Source organism: Ictalurus furcatus, chromosome 21 (genome assembly GCF_023375685.1).
Source record: "Ictalurus furcatus strain D&B chromosome 21, Billie_1.0, whole genome shotgun sequence".
Taxonomy (NCBI): domain Eukaryota; kingdom Metazoa; phylum Chordata; class Actinopteri; order Siluriformes; family Ictaluridae; genus Ictalurus; species Ictalurus furcatus.
This window is the reverse complement of record NC_071275.1, coordinates 343,528-364,601: the sequence shown is the minus strand read 5'-3', so window position 1 is coordinate 364,601 and position 21,074 is coordinate 343,528. Positions and strand designations below refer to the sequence as shown.

At 37.2% G+C, this 21,074-nt stretch overlaps 1 protein-coding gene across 4 annotated transcripts in view; it reads left to right on the top strand.

Moving 5' to 3' along the window:
* The first annotated feature begins 3,129 nt into the window (after positions 1-3,129).
* Positions 3,130-21,074, top strand: part of inavab (innate immunity activator b) — a 29,926-nt gene continuing 11,981 nt past the window's right edge. Inside the window, exons 1-4 of one of the 4 annotated variants that reach the window (XM_053653568.1) lie at positions 14,375-17,264; positions 17,968-18,058; positions 19,746-19,833; positions 20,904-21,037. In XM_053653568.1, coding sequence (XP_053509543.1) covers positions 19,779-19,833; positions 20,904-21,037 — 189 coding nt within the window. In that variant the 5' untranslated portion in view covers positions 14,375-17,264; positions 17,968-18,058; positions 19,746-19,778. Of the gene's footprint in view, positions 3,746-14,374; positions 17,265-17,967; positions 18,059-19,745; positions 19,834-20,903; positions 21,038-21,074 lie in introns of those variants that run through there. The other 3 variants (XM_053653565.1, XM_053653567.1, XM_053653566.1) reach the window with 3 other exon arrangements.

Here is a 21,074-nt window from a genome sequence, read left to right as displayed (position 1 = left end):
ATTTCTTGGCAATCCTTCATTTTCAGGGGTGGTACTCCTCTATTTTCTTTTGCTCTTGTTGTCTGATTGACTTTTTTCAGGGCCTCAGCATATGTTAATCCTTCTTCCACTCTGACATTCTGCACTTTCATGACATTTTGTCTTTCCTGACATCCTCCATACCATGCACTATGCTCTCATAGCTCTCATGCTCCCACAGTTACAGCCTTTGGGACTTACACCTTGCTCACATTTTCCATATTCGTGTTCTCCTCCACATCTTTGTTTACCCTACACACTGCCTTCCACATGGCCATATCTTTGACATTTATAACATCTTAACGGTGGTGATACATACAGTTTGACCACATAGCTCATGTAACCTAGATATATCCTTTCAGGCAATTTGTTCTCATCAAAATGAATCATCACAGAAAGGCTATCCTTCCTTTCTTTATCTTTGACATAGTGTCAATACTGTCAATCATACAAGTCATTTTACCTCCTTTACTTCTGCTCTGGAAATATTCCTTTTGATTCTCTTACCCATTTCTTATATTCTGGAATTTAACATATCACTTTTTTCCCCAGGATCATCTTCAACCCCAGCACAATTTTCTGTTGCCTATTATCTTTACAAAATAATAGCAGTTTCACATCCCTCAATGTCTTTGCACTTTCAATCTACCCTATCTCATCTTTAATCGCTTTAGTTCATTTCAATGGATTTATTGTAGATACAGATACAAATTTCAACAATACCTTATATTCTTCCTTCCTTCTCCTTATCTGATTTCTTTCCCTTTCGCTATCAGAATCCAAAACCTGGCCTTTACCATTCAACTTTCACCAAAGGCCAGTTCACACCGGTCCATTTAACGCCCCAGTGGCTGTCTATGGGATTGCTCCCATTGACACCCATGCGTAAAACACGTGGCATCAAAGCGTCAATATTTTTTTTTTATGTCAAAGGGTTTGTTGTTTTTTTGACACGCTGCGTCAAAAACTGGCCGACCAATGAGATTTTTTCTTTTGTTCACATGCCCGGAGCCGTTAAACTTACATAAAAGTATGACTTGATGACGCTCAAGTACAAAACTGGTTTACGAAGAAGAAGCCAAAAAAGAATATGAAGAAGATGCCAGCACCCACCATTTTAGTTAGAGTGCTTAAGTGACATGCCCGAAATTAAATGCTCACTGCTAATAAATCCTTCTGCCTACACATAAACAAAATACTTTCAAATATACACACTAAATACTGTTTACAAGTGTATTTATTATGTTGTGGCTATTTTTAATGACACTGAAATGCAAGCATATATTCTAAGTGCTCCATTTAAGTCTTTCAGTGTTGTTTTCTACACTAAATAGCATTGTTTATTTCCTTGTCCCTTTCCTGAAAATGGTAATACACTGATTGATAATCCATTGTATTTCTTTTGCACCTCGCATATATATCCATATAAGTATTCTTGACCTCGTATTCAAATATCTAAGTGTCCCATTATTGCTTCATTGTGTTATCATATTGACCACAAAAAAAGACTATTCATAGTCAGCATTTCATCAATTTGCAGGAACATTAATATTTTTGAGCACAACAATAGTATACCCACCCCCTCCCAAACAAAATGTATTAAAATAAATAAAATTATCTAGGTCTCCCCATGAGTATGTGAATGCTATTGCTGTGACTTTGAATTAATTCAAATCATTACTTATTTAAAAAAATTTAATTTAAAGATTTAGCTTTAAAGACTTTTTTGTTGCAGTGGCCAAATCACCAAATACCTTACATTTCACAAAAGTGCATACGTGCTTTAGCGAGTTTGCAAAAAGTGTGTGAACTAGTGATGTGATGTGTCGTTCATGAACGATTCATTCATTTATAACGAATCTTCGATATGACCCGGGAACAATGAGTTGTCTCAGAGAGTGATCCGTTCGTTTTTTACGTCGCATGCGCTGCAACATCTTCATAGATTATGTAGAGGAAACAGAAATGATTAATTCAGCTCTCGAGTCTTCGGGTTCGAGTCAATCGTTCATCCTGTGACTGCCCTATAGGCAATGCACCCGCTAGTTGACAGAATCTGATGTGGTCTTCTGCTTTTGTAGCCCATCTGCATCACGTTTTGAAGTGTTGTGCATTCCAAGATACTTTTCTGCTCACCATAATTTTACAGAGTGGCTATCTGAATTACTTTAGCCTTTATCTCAACTGTACTGTTAACTGTACTGTAGCCTGTCATCTCAAACCAGTCTGGCTATTCTACGTTAACTTCTCTCATCAACAAGGAGTTTCCGTCTGCAGAACTGCCGCTCACTGGATGTTTTTTCTTTATGGCACCATTCTCAGTAAACTCTAGAGACTGCTGTGTGTGAAAATTCCAGGAGATCCGCAGTTATAGAAATACTCAAACTAGCCCGTCTGGCACCAACAATGATGTCATGGTCAAAATCATTGAGATCACTTTTTCCCCATTCTGATGGTTGATGTGAACATTCCCCAAAGCTGCTGGCCCTATATCTGCATGATTTTATGCATTGAACTGCTGCCAAATGATTCGCTGATTAGATAATTGCATGAATGAGTAGGTGTACAGGTTTTCCTAATAAAGTGTTAGGTGGGTGTATGTGTTCCAGATTCCAGAACATGCAGTCTCAATTTACCAAACATGTCAGTAAAAATGTGTGTGTGTGTGTGTGTGTGTGTGTGTGTGTGAGAGAGAGAGAGAGAGAGAGAGAGAGAGAGATACTTCTTTAGAATAGGATGTAAATATTTTTGCTTCACATATAGAGTCAACAACTTTGAAGACTTGTGAAATGCATCACGTGCTGACTTATTTTGTTAATTACTGACAGGAAAGCTTAGACAATGTGAAAAAACACAGTACAGCTGAGTGTACAACTTTATGATAGGCCTATCATCAGACTTTAGCATCAGCACCTATAAAGGTCTGTATAGCCTTTCATCTGCCAATATTTCATTTTTACTTTGTATTTATTTTTCTTATTAAACAGAAAATGACAGGATATAAGGTGTAGGCTCTTTTTGTTTAACAGTGAGAGGCGGATTGCTTCGAAACGGTCGTGTTTAACAAGCTCTTTCAAATGATTATTTTTACGGTAATCAGATACGGATTTTACGGTAATCGCTTACGGTAAAAAGTGGAGTCACATACTTTTCAGCTCAATTCGGGGGTGGGTAAACTAACACAGGCCGATTTAGACCATTGTGTGTCTGGTCTCTGTGACTTTTTGAGACGTTACAAGTTCATTACAGTTGTTAGACGTACATTTTAAACCTAGTGACACCGCTCAGCACTCTTGATGTTCCTACGAACCAGAAGGGTTTCTTAATGATGGGAAAACTTTTAGTGAACAGTAAGGATAATACCATTTTGGAAGTGTATGGGGGACACTCTTCCACATATTGCACGTTTTACAAAACCTTGGAATATAACTTAAGTCCATAGTTTGTGAATACCGTAAAATTAGTCATCTCAACATTGTTTTTTGGCTTTAACTATCAAACTACGTAAAATAGGTGTCCGAGAATGAAACTTCAGGAACATCCTCCCTGCAGTGTGCATGGTATGGTATGGTCTTTTTTCAGAGTCTTACCACAAATCTGGAATGCGTTGGTCTGGAAAACGTGGATGAAATATAACTATATATAACTATATATAACTAACTGTGTGTTACACTGTGAAACTTTCTAAAGGTTGAGTGTGAATCTGCGTTTGTTATGACTTCAGGTGGTAAGTCAGCGTTTCTCTTTGTTGATAATAAGAGCATTTTAAATGAACACGACGCGCAGCAGATACATTGAGATGTATAGACAGTAATCTCTGGGGTTTTTGTTTGTTTTGTTTTTGTTTGTTTTTTTGTTGTTGTTGTTGTGTTTTTTTTTTTTTACAGTAGGCCTATAAAATGACTCGATCATTCTTAGCCTATATTCTTTCACATTAGGTAGAGTATAAATCATAAACTTTTAATATTGGAAGGATGCAGCTTCTTTATAGAATAACCAAGCAATGGTCAAGTCGGGAATTTTTTCTAATCAGTAACTTTTCAAAAAGATTCAGTTCTTTAGGTAGGCTTCCTCGTTCCTCGATGTTACATTAGTTAACTCGAAGAAATGTAACTAGGAACTTGTTACAGTGCTTTATTTAACAATAACAATTTCTACAAATGCACGACTCTTGTTTTACATGGTATTATATACATAAAATCAGTCCTAATCTGCTGATCTGTTCCATGAGTAAGATCTGTGTGGATATGAGTCAGTAAATAGTCTGGCAGTTATTTCACAGATGTGTTACTGGAACAGTTTGGGCATTCAGAACCACCAGAACTAATACTCTTGTACAGTGCTGTGAAAAAGTATTTGAGTTCTTCTGTTTTTGTGTTTATCTCATACTAATAGTTTTAGATCTTCAAACGAAATATAAAATAAAACAAAAAGGCAACATGAGTCAACACACAATAGTTTTTATTTTATTTTATTTTTATTGAAGCAAAAAAAAAAAAAAGTTATCCAACACCTATCACCAATGTGAAAAACTAATTGCCCCCTTAAACTTTTAATCTGGTTGTATCTGGAATAGTGTGTTACTGGGTAAGACCTTTAACCAACTTCATGCTGTTGAAGCAGTTCTATTTAAGTGTAGATTTGATTGAGCAGAGCTTCCAGTAATCAGGCCTGGTCTCAGCTAGTCCAGCGGAACTGCATTTTGAAATTATTAACTATGGGGACAAATACATTTTCACACAGGCCCAGTTAGTATTGGATAACTTTTTTGCTTCAATAAATAACATTAATTTAAAAACTAGATAAAGCTTAGATTATGTTTTTGATTAAAATTTCTGAAACAAATTAGTATGAGATATACACACAAAAAAGAAATCAGTAGCGCTGCAACAACTAATCAATAAAATCGATAATAATCGATTATGAAAATCGTTGTCAACTACTCTCATTATCGATTAATTGGTCTTCGAGCGGCATGTTTACTCATTGCGTTAATTCTCTTCCGAAAACACGCGTCGCAGAGTACAGACCAAAGTTTGTCCCAGATAACATACTATAAACTTACACTATGCACTGTGCCGTCTAGCATCTGAATTTTAGAAGGGTAGTATTGTCTCAAATGGAACACGGGCAATTTTTTTTACTAACTGGAAGTATAAGCCAGAAGATGTCACATGACGTCAAACACACGTAATGCGACTCTGCTAGTTTTAGCAGAATACCCAAAGGCAGTGTTACCTTTTATGCATAATGTGACCTCAGTCACCATCAGACGGAGGCGTAATCATCATGTGACAGCGGAAAAAGTGTACGACCCAAGTCCTCTAAGGCTGCAGGGATGCGTTTTATATTAAATGCCATGAAGATGACTGTAACCTGTAAACTTTACAAAATGGAGCTTGTGTAGCCTGGAAGCACGAAAGTGATGCACGAGCACAAACTTATGTTTATATCTAAAATGCTCCAGTATGTGCAAGGGGTAGCAGAAACTGGTGCGAGTTGTTTAAGAGGTTCAGTTTAAATCAAGTTTATTGTCATTATATGCTGTATCTGCGTGATGCAGTGTAAATACTATTGATTATTATAACGGGAGCGATCTGTAAGTGATCTATTAGTAACAAGGCTGTGTTGCTCCTCACTCACAGTGTAGACGCAGTGATAAACAGTGTTGAACGAATAAGATCTGTAAAATCTAATTAAAACAGTATGATCAAAGTAAAATAATATGTCTAAAGGCAGTGAGTAACAGAAAGCATAAGGTGTAGTGAAAGTGGGATTTTATTATCAATTTAGGACTGTAGCCTAATTACCGGTGCTTTTTTGGGCGTCCATGAAAAATAATGCATAAATACATTATATATAATACATTATATATAAAATATAAACTAATATAAAATGTGCATCATCTCTTAAAGTGCATCATCTCGTAGAAGCAAAATATAAATAAAATTGTTCCCAAAATATAGGATAAGTAAAAATAAAAATACCATCAACCAAATGAAAATATGCATCAAATATAACAATATTCAACCAAATTAAAACAATTCAGGCGAATGCAGAAAAGTCAATAACAGTGTTTACAGGAGGAGAGACGCAGACAAATCACCCAATAGAGCGGTGCAGGGACGATGTCATTTTGTACCGGAACCCGGAAGTTATCATCACACCGGTTCCCTCCACAAAAACCCAATAGGATTTTCACATAGACTTTTGGATTACTGCAAAAAAGAATCTCTGTGATCAACAAAAGTTTACAACACTAACACGTTCTGTCCAAGCTCATTTTCACAAATGAACAACTTTTATGAAGTTTGAAGCCTAAATACAATCTCCAGAAATAAACATCTAACCGTACGCTATAAACGAACTACACCACGGTCGCTCAACTTCAACATCACCATCACCGAGCTTCCCACAACTTCTCCAAACTTTATTTATTTATTTATTTTTGGTAATTGTGCACAGCACACCTAAAACAGTTTATCTGCAAAGTTTTTTCCTGTTCAGCGTGATGACGTTTAATGTCCCTGACAACGTGTGTAGTCCCATTTAGCAACATGTTAATGTCGTGATTTCCCCTCGCGTAAGCGCTGGAGCTCGCAGCGTGCTCTTTTAGTGACGTTGACTTTGTTTACTTTCTACATGTGCCTTTGTTATGATTTCTGTCCTGTCTCCGCCCCTGTATTGTCATTGGTTGTTCCCTTCTGTTTCATCATTAGTCTCAGCTGTTTTGTGTTCACCCTTAATTACGTTTGTCATTTAAACCCCTCGTGTCTCATTGCTTGACGCAAAGTGTTGCGCAAGTTTTCCGTGTACCAAGCGTTTGTTCATAGTTTCAGGTCTCATAGTTTTGGTCCTGTTCTTGACCTCGTTGTTTGATTCTAGTTTAGCTTTGTTTACGCCTGTTTGCCGAACCCCTGACCTTTTGCTGGTTTTCAACCACACTATTGTCTCACGTTTTGGATTTGTCTGCCTCTCTTCAATAAAGCTCTTATCTGCACTTGCATCCGTCCTAAACTTACAGCCAGTCACCATAGAGTGGCGCGGAGATGACATCATTTTGTAATACCAAAACCGGGAAACAAGTTAGCATTTTAGCCCTTTGGTTCCATCGGCCCAAATCAATGGGTTTTTTTAAATGGGATTTTGGTTAAAACCCTGAAATAAGGTCTGTATTGAACACAAGCTCAGAATATTTTCACGTTTTATGCCACGATATAAAGTAGGCCAATAAAATCCCACTCATGATTAAAAAAAAAGCTTTTATGTGTATTGAAAAAGGCGGTTGCTAACTGTCACATAATGAGGGTTTAGGAAGCACTTGATTTGATCTGCAGCCAAATTGATAGTGTCAACACTAACAAGTCACATGACACCGGGGAGGGAAAATGGCTAATTGGGCCCAATTTGGACATTTTCACTTAGGGGTGTACTCACTTTTGTTGCCAGCGGTTTAGACATTAATGGCTGTGTGTTGAGTTATTTTGAGGGGACAGCAAATTTACACTGTTACACAAGCTGTACACTCACTACTTTACATTGTAGCAAAGTGTCATTTCTTCAGTCTTGTCACATGAAAAGATATAATCAAATATTTACAAAAATGTGAAGGGTGTACTCACTTTTGTGAGATACTGATACCCTAATCTAAATAATATAATCTAAATACCATAATATGTATACCCTAATCTAAATACATCTAAATACAGCGCATTCACTTCATTTAAACTCACGGTTGCCAGATATCACAAGAAAAGTCATCTCCAGTTTTCATGTTTGGATTTAATCCCCAAAAACACAATATTATCAGTAGACATGGCAACACTGTACTGGGGAGCCCATCTATAACTGATAAACAAACAAAAAATAAATAAATAAAATGTAAAGACAGAAAATGTGCTTCGTTATAAATAAATCATTTAATATATAAAAAAATTTATATTATAATAAATTCATAAAATATAAATAAAATGAGAAATGAAATAATGTTTAATTACTATGGGTTGCATTTAATATCAATTTGGCATTAAGCTTAGTTTGCTATTTCATTAGAAAGCTATTAGCCTTTTTGCTAATATGGATCATTTTTGTGTTAATCTACTTTTAATTAGGACTCTTTATTGTTTAAGATATTTAAAAATAAATATTTTATGCTTGTTTATTTATCAATTAACCAACAGTATTTCTCATTGCTATTATTTTAATTCAGTTAACAGTGACCATGAGCATAGAGCTTACATTTAACTGTTTACGACCTCCGGATTAAAGTTTAAACAAAAAAAGATTGGTATCTGGATCGGCATCGGTCGTAAAAATCCTGATCGGTGCATCAGTAATGAACACCGTTAAACTAAAGCACTTTGCATCTGATGGGTAAATGAACTCGCCCAATCACATCCTATATGAGATTATTCAGATATGTACACAATATACACAGAGCGGTTCCAGAACTGACTCCAGCCCAGAACCATGACAGTGGAAAATGTCTAATAGTGTAGCGTTAAATACATTAAAGAGGAGCAGACTTCAAACACTGAACATTGATGTTTATTGTATTTGTTTACAAGGTGGAACAGGTTAACGGTTGTTTTTCGCATACAGTCTGTAAAATTAACTGAAAATATTACAGTTAGTTTATCAGAAGGTAAATTAATGTGTCATGGCTCACACTATGTTCCTAAATTCTGTCATAAATGACCAGCTCAAGTTTTCTCATGCTACTTGTGTGTTATATTGTGGCACATTAATGTTACCATCGCTTAAAAATTTTTTTTAAAAAACCCAAAAACTGAATTTCACCTGTGCTCAATTGTTGAGTGTTCCTAAATTTTTGTAATTAGGAACACAAGTGCTCCTTAAATTTTTACCGTAGAGCCCTGGTGTACACTATAACATTATTTGTCATTCGGAGTATTTTGTGAGAAAAGTCTGAATGATTGTTTATATCAAGAAAGAGAGATTTAAATGGGAAGGAATCCAAAAGAGGTGTGCAGACAAGTGTACATGAATGGCTCTGGAATTCAGGACTTTTGGGGTCACAGCCACGGCCCATTATCACCTCAGAATGGAGCCTAATCAGTTAGATTTATAGATAAATTTTATTTAGTTAGATAAATAAATAAACAAACAAACAAACAAACACCTATTATGCAAGAGCTGATTTCCATGTTTTAAGCTGATAATAATTTTCACTGTCTTCTGCATGCATTACAGTAGTTAAAGTAGTTTAAAGAAACTAATCTTGGTGGTCCTATACAACAACATAAAATGTAAGCCTGCACAATAAAGACTTTCTTAGGCATATGATTATCAGCAATTATTTGGACACTATAAAATAATTTGTTATAGTTAGTTACTCTTTTGTATTTCATCAGATTATACTTGTGGGGGAAATTTTTTATGGTAGAATGACTGTAATGGCTGTAGAATCTGCCCATCTCTGACACTTAATGGAAGTGCTTTGAAAACACTAAAGCCTATGATATTAGTGCTCATTCTGCATTTCTATGAATATTTTACATCTTGTTATTATTGTTATCTTGGTCTGGTTCTTCAATTTATAAAACATTTGATGTGCTGCTGTGACACCCTAATTTTTCCATCTGGGGATTAATAAAGTATTATCTTATCAAACAGGAACCAGTGAAAACTATAGTATACTATACTATACTAATATTGTCTACTATTTTCACAGAAACGTTAGACATCCTTATACGTTACAAAAGGACAAAAAAAAATTCTGAACCTTTGGGATATTTGATTAATACCAGAGCCCATTTTTAATCTTTATTTCCCCAAAAAGTTGCCCCAAAGCCTTGCAAGTCTGGAATTCAAGGGTGTGGGTAATACTCTTGTCTCCTTCCCATTGAGGCGCTGCATCCAAAGCAGAATTTATTTTAAATTATAGCTTAAAGGAATTTCAAATAATTTATTACTTATGCTGAAATCAGTTCTGGATGTAATCATATATTGGAGACCTGATTTGATTGTCACTACCTTTAACTTAGCTACTTAGCTACTTAAGGATATTGCTCTGAGGTTCAAATGTGGCACTGTGTGAGATTTGCTTATGCTGTTAAGGAATGTTATTTTTACAAACTTGTGGAAGCCAATAGTTATTTTATTATCAATCCGATGTCCAATCCTCTATGTAACAAGAAGTCACAAAAGATTGTGTGCTGAGCACTGATTGGTCTAGTCCTTACCTGCCTTTATTTATTTTTGTGTGAGTATCATTTCTCCATTGATATAATATAGCAGTTTTTTCACATAAATGTACCCGACTTCCTTTTGTGAAGACAGTGCCTAGGTGGAGATTATTGAAAGGCTGTTCACTTCTGGCCTCAATGCACTTGAGTTCCCAGTCTGAAAGGACAGGGACGGTAGGCTTATATATTCTACGTAGTCACCAGGAGGAGAGATAACAGATCAGCAGAACTCTGTGGAACATTTGGCCTAGACTGTGGCTAGATAATCCTTAAAATAATTCCTACTATACTGTACTGAAAGCATATGAATGCCGCAGTAACCAAACACTACATTGGCCCCTAGTCATCAAAGCTATGTATGCTCAAATGTAATTATAAAATGAGTAGGGCTGCAACCAATGATTATTTTTATAATCGATTAGTTGACCGATTATTTTTTCGATTAATCGGATGGGCCGAGGCAAACTTTCAGTACCATTTTTTTTTTCTTCATTTATTTAAAATAAAATCCACAAACTGAGTGTTACAAATATAAGCTTCAGTCTAAAACTTTACACAACAGTTTGTACAATTATATAAGACTGAAAAGAACCCAATACACACACACACACCATATTATTAATTTAGGACTGTAGTTTAAATCCTGCTTTTTGTGCATCCATAAAAAGTAATGCATAAATACTTATTAGTTTATATTATATATAAGTTCATATTATATAGTATTTATGCATTACTTTTTTACTGACCACAAAATCAAGGTCCTGCCATAGCCATCCCAGTCCCCTGACTTGAAACCCATAGAAAACCTGTGGGGTGAACTGAAGAGGAGAGTCCACTAGCTGATAGAGGTCTCAGAGCTGTTATCTTGGCAAAGGGAGGTAGCACAAGTATTGACTAAAAGGGTGCCATTAATTGTTGCACACCTATATTTAACAAAGTTTATTTTTTAAATAAAACTTTGGTTTGTTTGCAATTGTTTGATATCAATGAGAGTAGAGTATTTTTGTGAATTTATTTTAACAAAAGATCAAAAAGTTAAACAATAAAAACAATTTTTCACAGCCTTCTCTGCTCATATTTACCAAGGGTGCCAATATTAGTGGAGGGCACCATGCATCTACCTACTACTTATGTGTCCCTCATAACTATTTAATGACTACAAACATAACATTTATGATGATTCTTTCATTTTTACATGATGGAATTTATTATTAACTTATATTATATTGTAAGTATGAACGCATTATTTTTATGGATGTACAAAACAGCATTGATAATTAAACTACAGTCCTAAATGAATAATTAATAATAAAATCTCACTTTCACTGCACCTTAGTTTCTCTTACCCAGTCTTTAGGCATATTGTTTCACTTATGTTTACTTTGATCATAGTGTTTTAATTTGACATTACAGATCTTACTTGTGCTATACTGTTTATCACTGTCTACATTGTGAGTGAGTAGCAATACTAATAGATCACTCCCATTATGATAAACAACAGAAGTTACACTGCAAGTGCGCAAATACACCATATGGTGACAATAAACTTGATTTAAACTGAACCTTTTAAGCAGCTCGCACCAATTTCCCCAACCCCTTGCACACAGTGTAACATTTTGGATATTAACGTTTGCACTCGTGCATCACTGCCATGCTTCCGTGCTACACAAGCTCTGCTTTATAAAGTTTGCAGGTTACAGCACTCTTAGACCTAGAGGACTTGGAGGTCACACACGTTTTTCTGCTGTCACTTGACGATTACACCTCTGTCTGATGGTGACTGAGGTCATGTTGAGCATAAATGGTAATAATAAATACAGAAACAGCTGAAATAAACAGTAAAATGAAGAAATCCATTGTCGTTGGTATTCTGCTAAAGCCAGCGGCGTCGCGTTACGTGCGTTTGACGTCATGTGCCGTTGACTGTGAAATGGCTTATTTTTTCAGCTAGTAAAAAACTGCTAGTGTTCCATTTGAGACGATACTACCCTTCTAAAATTCATACACTAGACCAAAGGTTCTCAACCTTTTGTAACTAAAGCCCCCCCAAGCCTCCCAATCATGTGACATGCCCCCCCTCCTATATTGTTGCGTTTGTTGTTGACGATGTTTGTTTTCAATACACTTCACTAAAACCCACAGTATGAAAAAAAGAATCATATAAGAATCATATAAAACCCAGTAAACCTTGAGATCATCACTTGTCACATTACAACAAAATACAGCTATGAATATGAGAACATGTATAAAACTAAACTGTACATTCTCATTTTTTTATTTTATTCATTTCATTAAGATTTTTATTAAACACGGATGTTTACTTTCATTAAATAGAGGTTCATTTTGTAAATGTTAGCAATTATGTAGACATAAGCAAAAAGTGGGAGCTTCCTGCAAATGTCATTTCTCACATTTATAAAATCAGGTGATTATGTTCACCCATCAGTGTAAATGTCTCTTTATATACAGAGACCAAATAAAGTTATTACAGAATGATCACGCTGTATGGCTGCCCATCAATGTAAATATCTCTATGTATAAATACAGCAGAATGAGGTTTAATCACTCTGTCTGACGGTGTAGTGTAGTGACTGTGTTTATTTGTGAAGATACTGATGAATGAAAACATGGTGCACCCCAAAAAACTTTCAGCTTGGGCTTTATTTTTTCAGCAGTATGTACAGTATCTCACAAAAGTGAGTACACCCCTCACATTTTTGTAAATATTTGATTATATCTTTTCATGTGACAACACTGAAGAAATGACACTTTGCTACAATGTAAAGTAGTGAGTGTACAGCTTGTATAACAGTGTAAATTTGCTGTCCCCTCAAAATAACTCAACACACAGCCATTAATGTCTAAACCGCTGGCAACAAAAGTGAGTACACCCCTAAGTGAAAATGTCCAAATTGGACCCAATTAGTCATTTTCCCTCCCCGGTGTCATGTGACTTGTTAGTGTTACAAGGTCTCAGGTGTGAATGGGGAGTGGGTGTGTTAAATTTGGTGTCATCGTTCTCACACTCCCTCATACTGGTCACTTGAAGTTCAACATGGCACCTCACGGCAAAGAACTCTCTGAGGATCTGAAAAAAAGAATTGTTGCTCTACATAAAGATGGCCTAGGCTATAAGAAGATTGCCAAGACCCTGACACTGAGCTGCAGCACGGTGGCCAAGACCATACAGCGGTTTAACAGGACAGGTTCCACTCAGAACAGGCCTCGCCATGGTCAACCAAAGAAGTTGAGTGCACGTGCTCAGCGTTATATCCAGAGGTTGTGTTTGGGAAATAGACGTATGAGTGCTGCCAGCATTGCTGCAGAGGTCGAAGGGGTGGGGGGTCAGCCTGTCAGTGCTCAGACCATATGCCGCACACTGCATCAAATTGGTCTGCATGGCTGTCGTCCCAGAAGGAAGCCTCTTCTAAAGATGATGTACAAGAAAGCCCACAAACAGTTTGCTGAAGACAAGCAGACTAAGGACATGGATTACTGGAACCATGTCCTGTGATCTAATGAGACCAAGATAAACTTATTTGGTTCAGATGGTGTCAAGCGTGTGTGGCGGCAACCGGGTGAGGAGTACAAAGACAAGTGTGTCTTGCCTACAGTCAAGCATGGTGGTAGGAGTGTCATGGTCTGGGGCTGCATGAGTGCTGCCGGCACTGGGGAGCTACAGTTCATTGAGGGAACCATGAATGCCAACATGTATTGTGACATACTGAAGCAGAGCATGATCAGTATGCAGTATTCCAGCATGATAACAACCCCAAACACACCTCCAAGACGACCACTGCCTTGCTAAAGAAGCTGAGGGTGAAGGTGATGGACTAAACCCTATTGAGCATCTGTGGGGCATCCTCAAACGGAAGGTGGAGGAGCACAAGGTCTCTAACATCCACCAGCTCCGTGATAACGTCATGGAGGAGTGGAAGAGGACTCCAGTGGCAACCTGTGAAGCTCTGGTGAACTCCATGCACAAGACGGTTAAGGCAGTGCTGGAAAATAATGGTGGCCACACACAGTATTGACACTTTGGGTCCAATTTGGACATTTTCACTTAGGGGTGTACTCACTTTTGTTGCCAGCGGTTTAGACATTAATGGCTGTGTTGAGTTATTTTGAGGGGACAGCAAATTTACACTGTTACACAAGCTGTACACGCACTACTTTACATTGTAGCAAAGTGTCATTTCTTCAGTGTTGTCACATGAAAAGATATAATCAAATATTTACAAAAATGTGAGGGGTGTACTCACTTTTGTGAGACACTGTACAAAGCAAATCAAAATCACTATTTTTTCAAAACCTTTCCATGAATTTTGTGCCATTTGGCTATCTCTGTGGTCCTGCATTGATGGATCATAGAGATGCCTGTACAATAGTACCTTTTGGCAAGAGTCACCTCGAAGTCATTCATTTTCGGATGCTTCGTCGCATGGCAAGTTATGAAAAATGCCGTGCACACTGCCACGTGAAATGAGGCCTGAAGTGCACACTCCCTCGCGCTATTGCGGACACGTCGAGTATAAACCAGACTTAAGTGCAGTGGGAAAGCAATGCCTTGTGCTTGTAGGACAGCACTGGCGACATTTGGAAAGTTGCTAAGGTTTATCCAAAAAGTTGCTAGATTTGTTGTTAGGCACTCTTTTTTTTGCAAAAAGTCTGGAAAATTTTTTTTGTTTCTAGCCCTTACAGTTCAAAGGTTATTATCATAAAAATGAGTGCAATTTTGAGCTGTTGGTGGTGCTAGAGGATTTGAGATAGAGACACCAAAATTGCTCTGGTTAAGGATGAGACTGTCCTCTATCTGTTTGCCAAATTTCATGACTTCTGTGGGCTGCCATAGACTCGAGCGGAATAAGAAGAATAACACTAATGAAAACAATAGGTGCCTATACACCTTTGGTGCTTGGCCCCTAAATATAGCTGCAAGCAGCAGTTACGGGGCTAAGCACTACAGAGGTGAAGTAAGGAGATAAGCAAGCATGGTCATAATTTTATGACAAACCAACAAAAAAAATTTCTAAGCAAAAATGTGTTTTTTTTTCATATTTCATGAACACTAGGTGGCAATGTTCAGAAACTGTGCAGGTACCCTCATGTCATGATGCCTATGACATATACTAAGTTTGGTCTGAATACACAAAAGCATTACAGAGATATAGCATCACGTCCATTTTGGCATGCTCGCTTTCAAATTCATTTGTGCGTCATTTGAGAACGGTTTGACCAATCAACTTGAGTTCCATAATTTTTTGTCGGCATGGTCCAAAGATGATCTATTTCACTTTTGGTGAAAATTAGATGAACGGTCTAGGAGGAGTTCAAAAAAGATTTTTTTTTTACTAAATTCAAAATGGCAGACAGCAAGTTTGGCTGACCATGGCCTAATTGATATGTACTTGGCCTGAGCCAAGGAATCTAGGAAGACCAGTCACATGACAATGGGCAAACGTAATCAAAAGCAATTAGTATTTTTGAAATGGCATAATTTTTGACCACAAGGTGGTTCTGTTCCAAAACAATGACACGCAAACTGACTGACATGAAAATGTAATAACAAATGACTTGGCATGCCCCTCTGAATCTTTAGAGAACAGTTTCATGATTCATGATTTTAAGATGACCCATTCTGAAGTTATTAACAAAAAGGTGCTTTTTTCATGTCTCATGACCACTAGGTTGTGAAACTGTACAGGTACCCTCAAGTCATGATGGCTATGGCATAAACTAAGTTTGGTATGAATACACTAAAGCGGTTCAGAGATATAACCTCAAGTCCATTTTGGAGTGCTCGCCTTTGGATTCATTTGTTGTTCAAGAACGGTTTGGTCTATCAGAAATCTTTCAAATTTTGTGAAAATTGGATGAACAGTCTAGGAGGAGTGTGAAATAGTAGGTTTTTCAGAAAATCAAAAATGGTGGGAAATCTAGTCGGTGGAAATTAAAACCATGGGATCTGCAGGACTCTGCATGAGCCAAGGAATCTGGGGAGGAAAAAAAATTAGTTTCTAGCTCTTACGGTTCAAAAGTTATTAGCATAAACGTGAGTGCAAATTTGAGCTATTGGTGGCGCTAGAGGGTTTGAGATAGAGACTCCAAAATTGCTGTGGTTAATGTTGTGACTGTCCTCTATCTGTGTGCCAAATTTCATAACTTTCCCACAAATGGTTCTATGGGCTGCCATAGACTCAAAAGCAGAAGAAGAAAAAGAAGAAGCGGAAGAAGAAGAATAAAGAACACTAATGAAAACCAGTAATAAGCTTATAGAGCAGAACAGTACGTTGGCTTTGTCAAGCCAACATAATTATAATAGGCCTAGTATACTGTAGACTAAGCCTGGCATGTGTTGTTGCAAAATCTTTGTATCTTCTCACAGATGACAGCCTTCGCCTGTCATACCTGTGCATCAGAAAAAAACAGAACTAAAACGAACAGCGTCATTACCAGTTTGCTTTAGGCATGCATGTGTGCCACTGTTCACACAGGTATGTACGCAACACTCCCTAATCAAGGCTCAAGGGAAATGTTGCCAGGTTCATGCCTTCACCTAGGAATTGAGCTACTTTTAAACTTTTGTCAGAGGTTCCCTGATATTTTTTGTCATCTGGATGGAGTTGGTTGTTTTACATAAAATTAGGTTGTTTACATGGAGTTAGCCTTTTCAGTGAGCTCCTCTTGATACTGTTCTCGACAAAAGCTATGTAGGTTAGCCAGTATTAATTAATGTATGCAGTGAGTGGCACTATCCAATTTGTGTATTTTCTGAAAGAACTGATGAAGAAACTCGCATGTTTTAATGCTGCCTCTCCATTGGTGTCCTATTAAATATTAGGCTGTTTTTTTAGCTGCTTTAAATAGCCTTTGGGCTGAATTTGTCATGCAGAGCTGGCAACCCAGCTCACGGAGTCAATGTGAGTCATACCTGCAGAGGATTGAGTGGAGAGACCTGCTCTTATTTCCATAACTTCAGCTATGGAAGTGAATTGGTGATGTTTTTTGGTTCTTCTTTCACTTACGATACTTGGACATGTAAGTACCAGTTAGTTGCTTTTATAATATCTATGACAGGACTGTAATATTTAGGTTCTCAAGTTTTGTAAACTACAATGAACTTCTGCTACACATACACACCCATTAAAAGTACTAGCATTTTTTAATTCACCTATACATTCAGTTTAGTTCATTAAACAGATTTTTAAAAATGTATAACCTAAGAATCTGTTCAACATTTAAGACAGTCACAGGAAGAAACGATTTCACAATAGTAACTTCTGTAATATGCGTAGTGATGTATCACTGATAAAGAGCACTTACTTGTTAATCATTCTCCCAGCTGTGGATATAACTGCTTACTCAAGGCACTGTCATTTTAACACTGACTGGTACACATTGTCCCATAGGCAGGAAGCTAAGCAGACATTTCCACAGGTCTATAGTCCAAATGCTGGTACATCTGTGCCACTCTGTGTTTATGTGTAGCTGCATGTGACTGTGGTGGAATGAGAAAGTTGATATTTTATAACTAGATAGGTAAAGTTCATCACAACAAACTTTCATGTTGGCTTGAGAAAGCAAGTCTGAAACTTTAAAATAGTTATCAGTCTGAAATCTGAAGTTAATGTGCAGCCAATACATCTAGAGTTGGATAGTTGGACAGATAGGGTACCAATATTTGTAGCAACAGAGAGAGAGAGAGCACGAGAGAGAGATGAAGTGATAGTCTCTGTTACAGGTACATTGACAGAGTGAGAATGAGAGAGGAGGGGCTTCAGGCCGTGTGCGAGTTTTGACAGTTGGAGCCAGGCTCTGAACGTTCCTTCAATGTAAGTGAATGGGAGTTTTTGGGATTTTTCATCGTCCGCAGTGAGAATACCAGGAGTCCGATCAGTTTGGAAAAATAGACATTACCAATCTGATTAGCCTGAAGGACTGTGCTGAGTTTGGTGGAAGTAGTTTGAAAGCTCAAGTAGTTATAACAGTCAGAAATTTTGTATGCAAGTTAATGGGAATTTTGGCCATTTTGAGCTTTCATAACAAGAATTCTGTAATTCTGATCACTTAGAAAAGTCTTAGCAACTCGAGTCAGAACAGGCTGAAGGTCTGTGCCGTGTTTGGTGCGTGTAGCTTGAAAGCTCTGGAAGTAGTAGCAATTAAATTTTTTGGGTCTCAGAAGAAGAATTAAAAAAAATGTGCCAGGTCTTTGAAATCTAAATGAGAAATGCAGCATCATGTTCATGGTGAGGCACTTTGATCAAGTTTCTGTACAAAGATGTCTGTGACACCATTGGTTCCTTGGATTTAAAAGACCCAGAAAGTAACCATAACAGAATAGATAAATAAAAAAAGTCCTTTCCAGCAACTTCTCATTTTTGTTGACTTTTTCAGTGCGACATACCGTTAGTTAATCAAAGTCTTACATTCTCTTGTGCATCTTTCGGTATAATGGTATATAAATGTTATATACCAAGAAGTCACTCAGCTCAGTGGTCAAATAGAAAAAGAACAGAAACTTGAATACCCTTTTGGTTAAATCATGGTCTAAGCTACTGAGAAAGTATGACTGCCAGGCATAGATAGACAGATTTCAAGCAGCCCCACTAAGCCATTTTTTGCCTGACTTTTGGCACTTTTACACTGCACAGTATGACTCGACTCGACTCAACTCTGCTCGCTTTTTGGCGGCTTTCCACTGTGGATAGTACCTGGTACGTTTTTTTTAGTACCGCCTCGGTTGAGGTTCCAAGTGGGCTGAGCCGATAATAAATGTGAGCCACGCACTGAGAGAGTAGGGAATTCTCCTCAACGAGCGGTTCTGTATTTTGCCTGAATAAATTTGTCATTTAATACATACTTTGCGTATGGTAATGTTCTGTTAATTGAAAATTATGTATCGTTTATCTCATTACAGATAAAATTACAACAGAGGTTTCTGTCTTAGATTTTTACATCTCACTTGTTACCGATTTCCAAACAGGTGTTTATTGAAGTCACTCCTGTCACGGCTGAATCTAACTTAGTCACATCAAGCACTACGTAGGTTCTAGAACGCCGTTATTTTACATCCTTTATAGGGTCCATGTTCAGTGAACAGGAAAGGCATTTGGACTGTGTATTTGTACAGGGCTTCGATAATACAACATTATTCCTGCATGAAGACAAGTGGAAGATGGCGCCCACGTTCAGGCCGCACTAAACTGCAGAGGTAAAGCAAGCTCAGAAAAGTAAAGCGAGTCGAGTCGAGCCGTAACGTGCAGTGGAAAAGGGGCTTTAGTTCCATGGAATCTGCTTTGACCCCTGTGGCTCAGGGTCAGGAGCTCCCTGTCATGATTGAAGGCTTAAGTGGTTCCACAGGACTACACTCACTTAGGCAACAGCTACAAATTTAATTCTTTGTGACCATGCATTAAAAAATAATTCTGTACTAATTATATATATATATATATATATATATATATATATATATATATATATATTATATAAAATTATTATTTTTTTTTACATTGAAATCAGTGTTTAGACTTGAAGAGTACCAGTCTTGCAGACATGGAGGCCAAAGAGGAGATCAGTGACACAGACAGTGGGATTATTCTGCATTCTGGTAGGCACACCCATTATTTTCCACAAGTAATTGCTTGCATAATTTTGTAATAACTGTTCATAATCCTTACTCCCAGTTACCATGGTTTAATGATTCTTGACAAGGTGTTGTTAGAGGACAAGCTTCAAACTGAAAAAAAAAAAATCATACTAATTATATACTGATCAGCCATAACATTAAAACTCCTGACAGGTGACGTGAATAACATTGATTATATTGTTACAATGAAGTTGGTTAAAAGTTCTTACCCTGTAACACTGTCAAAATTAAAAGAAATTCCAGAAATGATGAGGAAGAAGGTGATTGAAATACATCAGTCTGGGAAGGGTTATAAAGCTATTTCAAAGGCTCTGGGACTCCAAAGAACCACAATGAGAGGCATTATCTCCAAATGGAAAAATCCAGCACAGTAGTGAACCTTCCCAGAAGTGTCCGACCTTCCAAAATTCCTCCAAGATCACAGCGACAACTCATCCAGCAAGTTACAAAAGAGCCAAGGACAACATCAAAGGACCTACAGGCCTCTCTTACATCAATAAAGGTCACTGTAAAAATGGCAATGTGAAAACCACTACTAACCCAGAGGAACATTAAGGCTCGACTGAATTTTGCCAAAACACACCTTGATGATTCTCAAACCTTTTGGGAGAATGTTTACTCTACTGTTTACTGCTCTTTATGGTTTTTTAAAAAAAATGTAGAAACATTTAATTTCATTATTTTGAAGGCATCTTTGCTCTACAGAGTGTGCGTGTGTATACACACACACACACACACACACACACTGCTGAGTATTGCTAAGTGTACTGAGTGTAGTTTGTGATCAAATGTGTAAAATGTCTGTGCCTATTAGGGTAACACAGACACTATATTATAGAAAATTTAAGAAACAAATCTACCATTAGGAAAGTATTTGACTTTGCATTGTCTTACTACATGCTACCATACTGTAACAAGGTTTCAGAGCCTAGTCAAGTAAAGAGAAAATTGTGGATGGTTGAGAAAGAAATTATATTGTATAGTTACGTTAAATTTGACCTGACATTGGACTATTTCTGTTTATGTTGTAGGACTGGACAGTCCTATTATTGTAACCAAGGATGTGAGTACACACACTCGGGCTGTAAAGCTAAAACGGCAGTCATTACAGGACAGGCTTGAGCTGTGCATTCTGGAGCTGAAGAAACTCTGTATTAGAGAGGCTGTGAGTAATGTTCAAAATACACACATGCACATGCTTC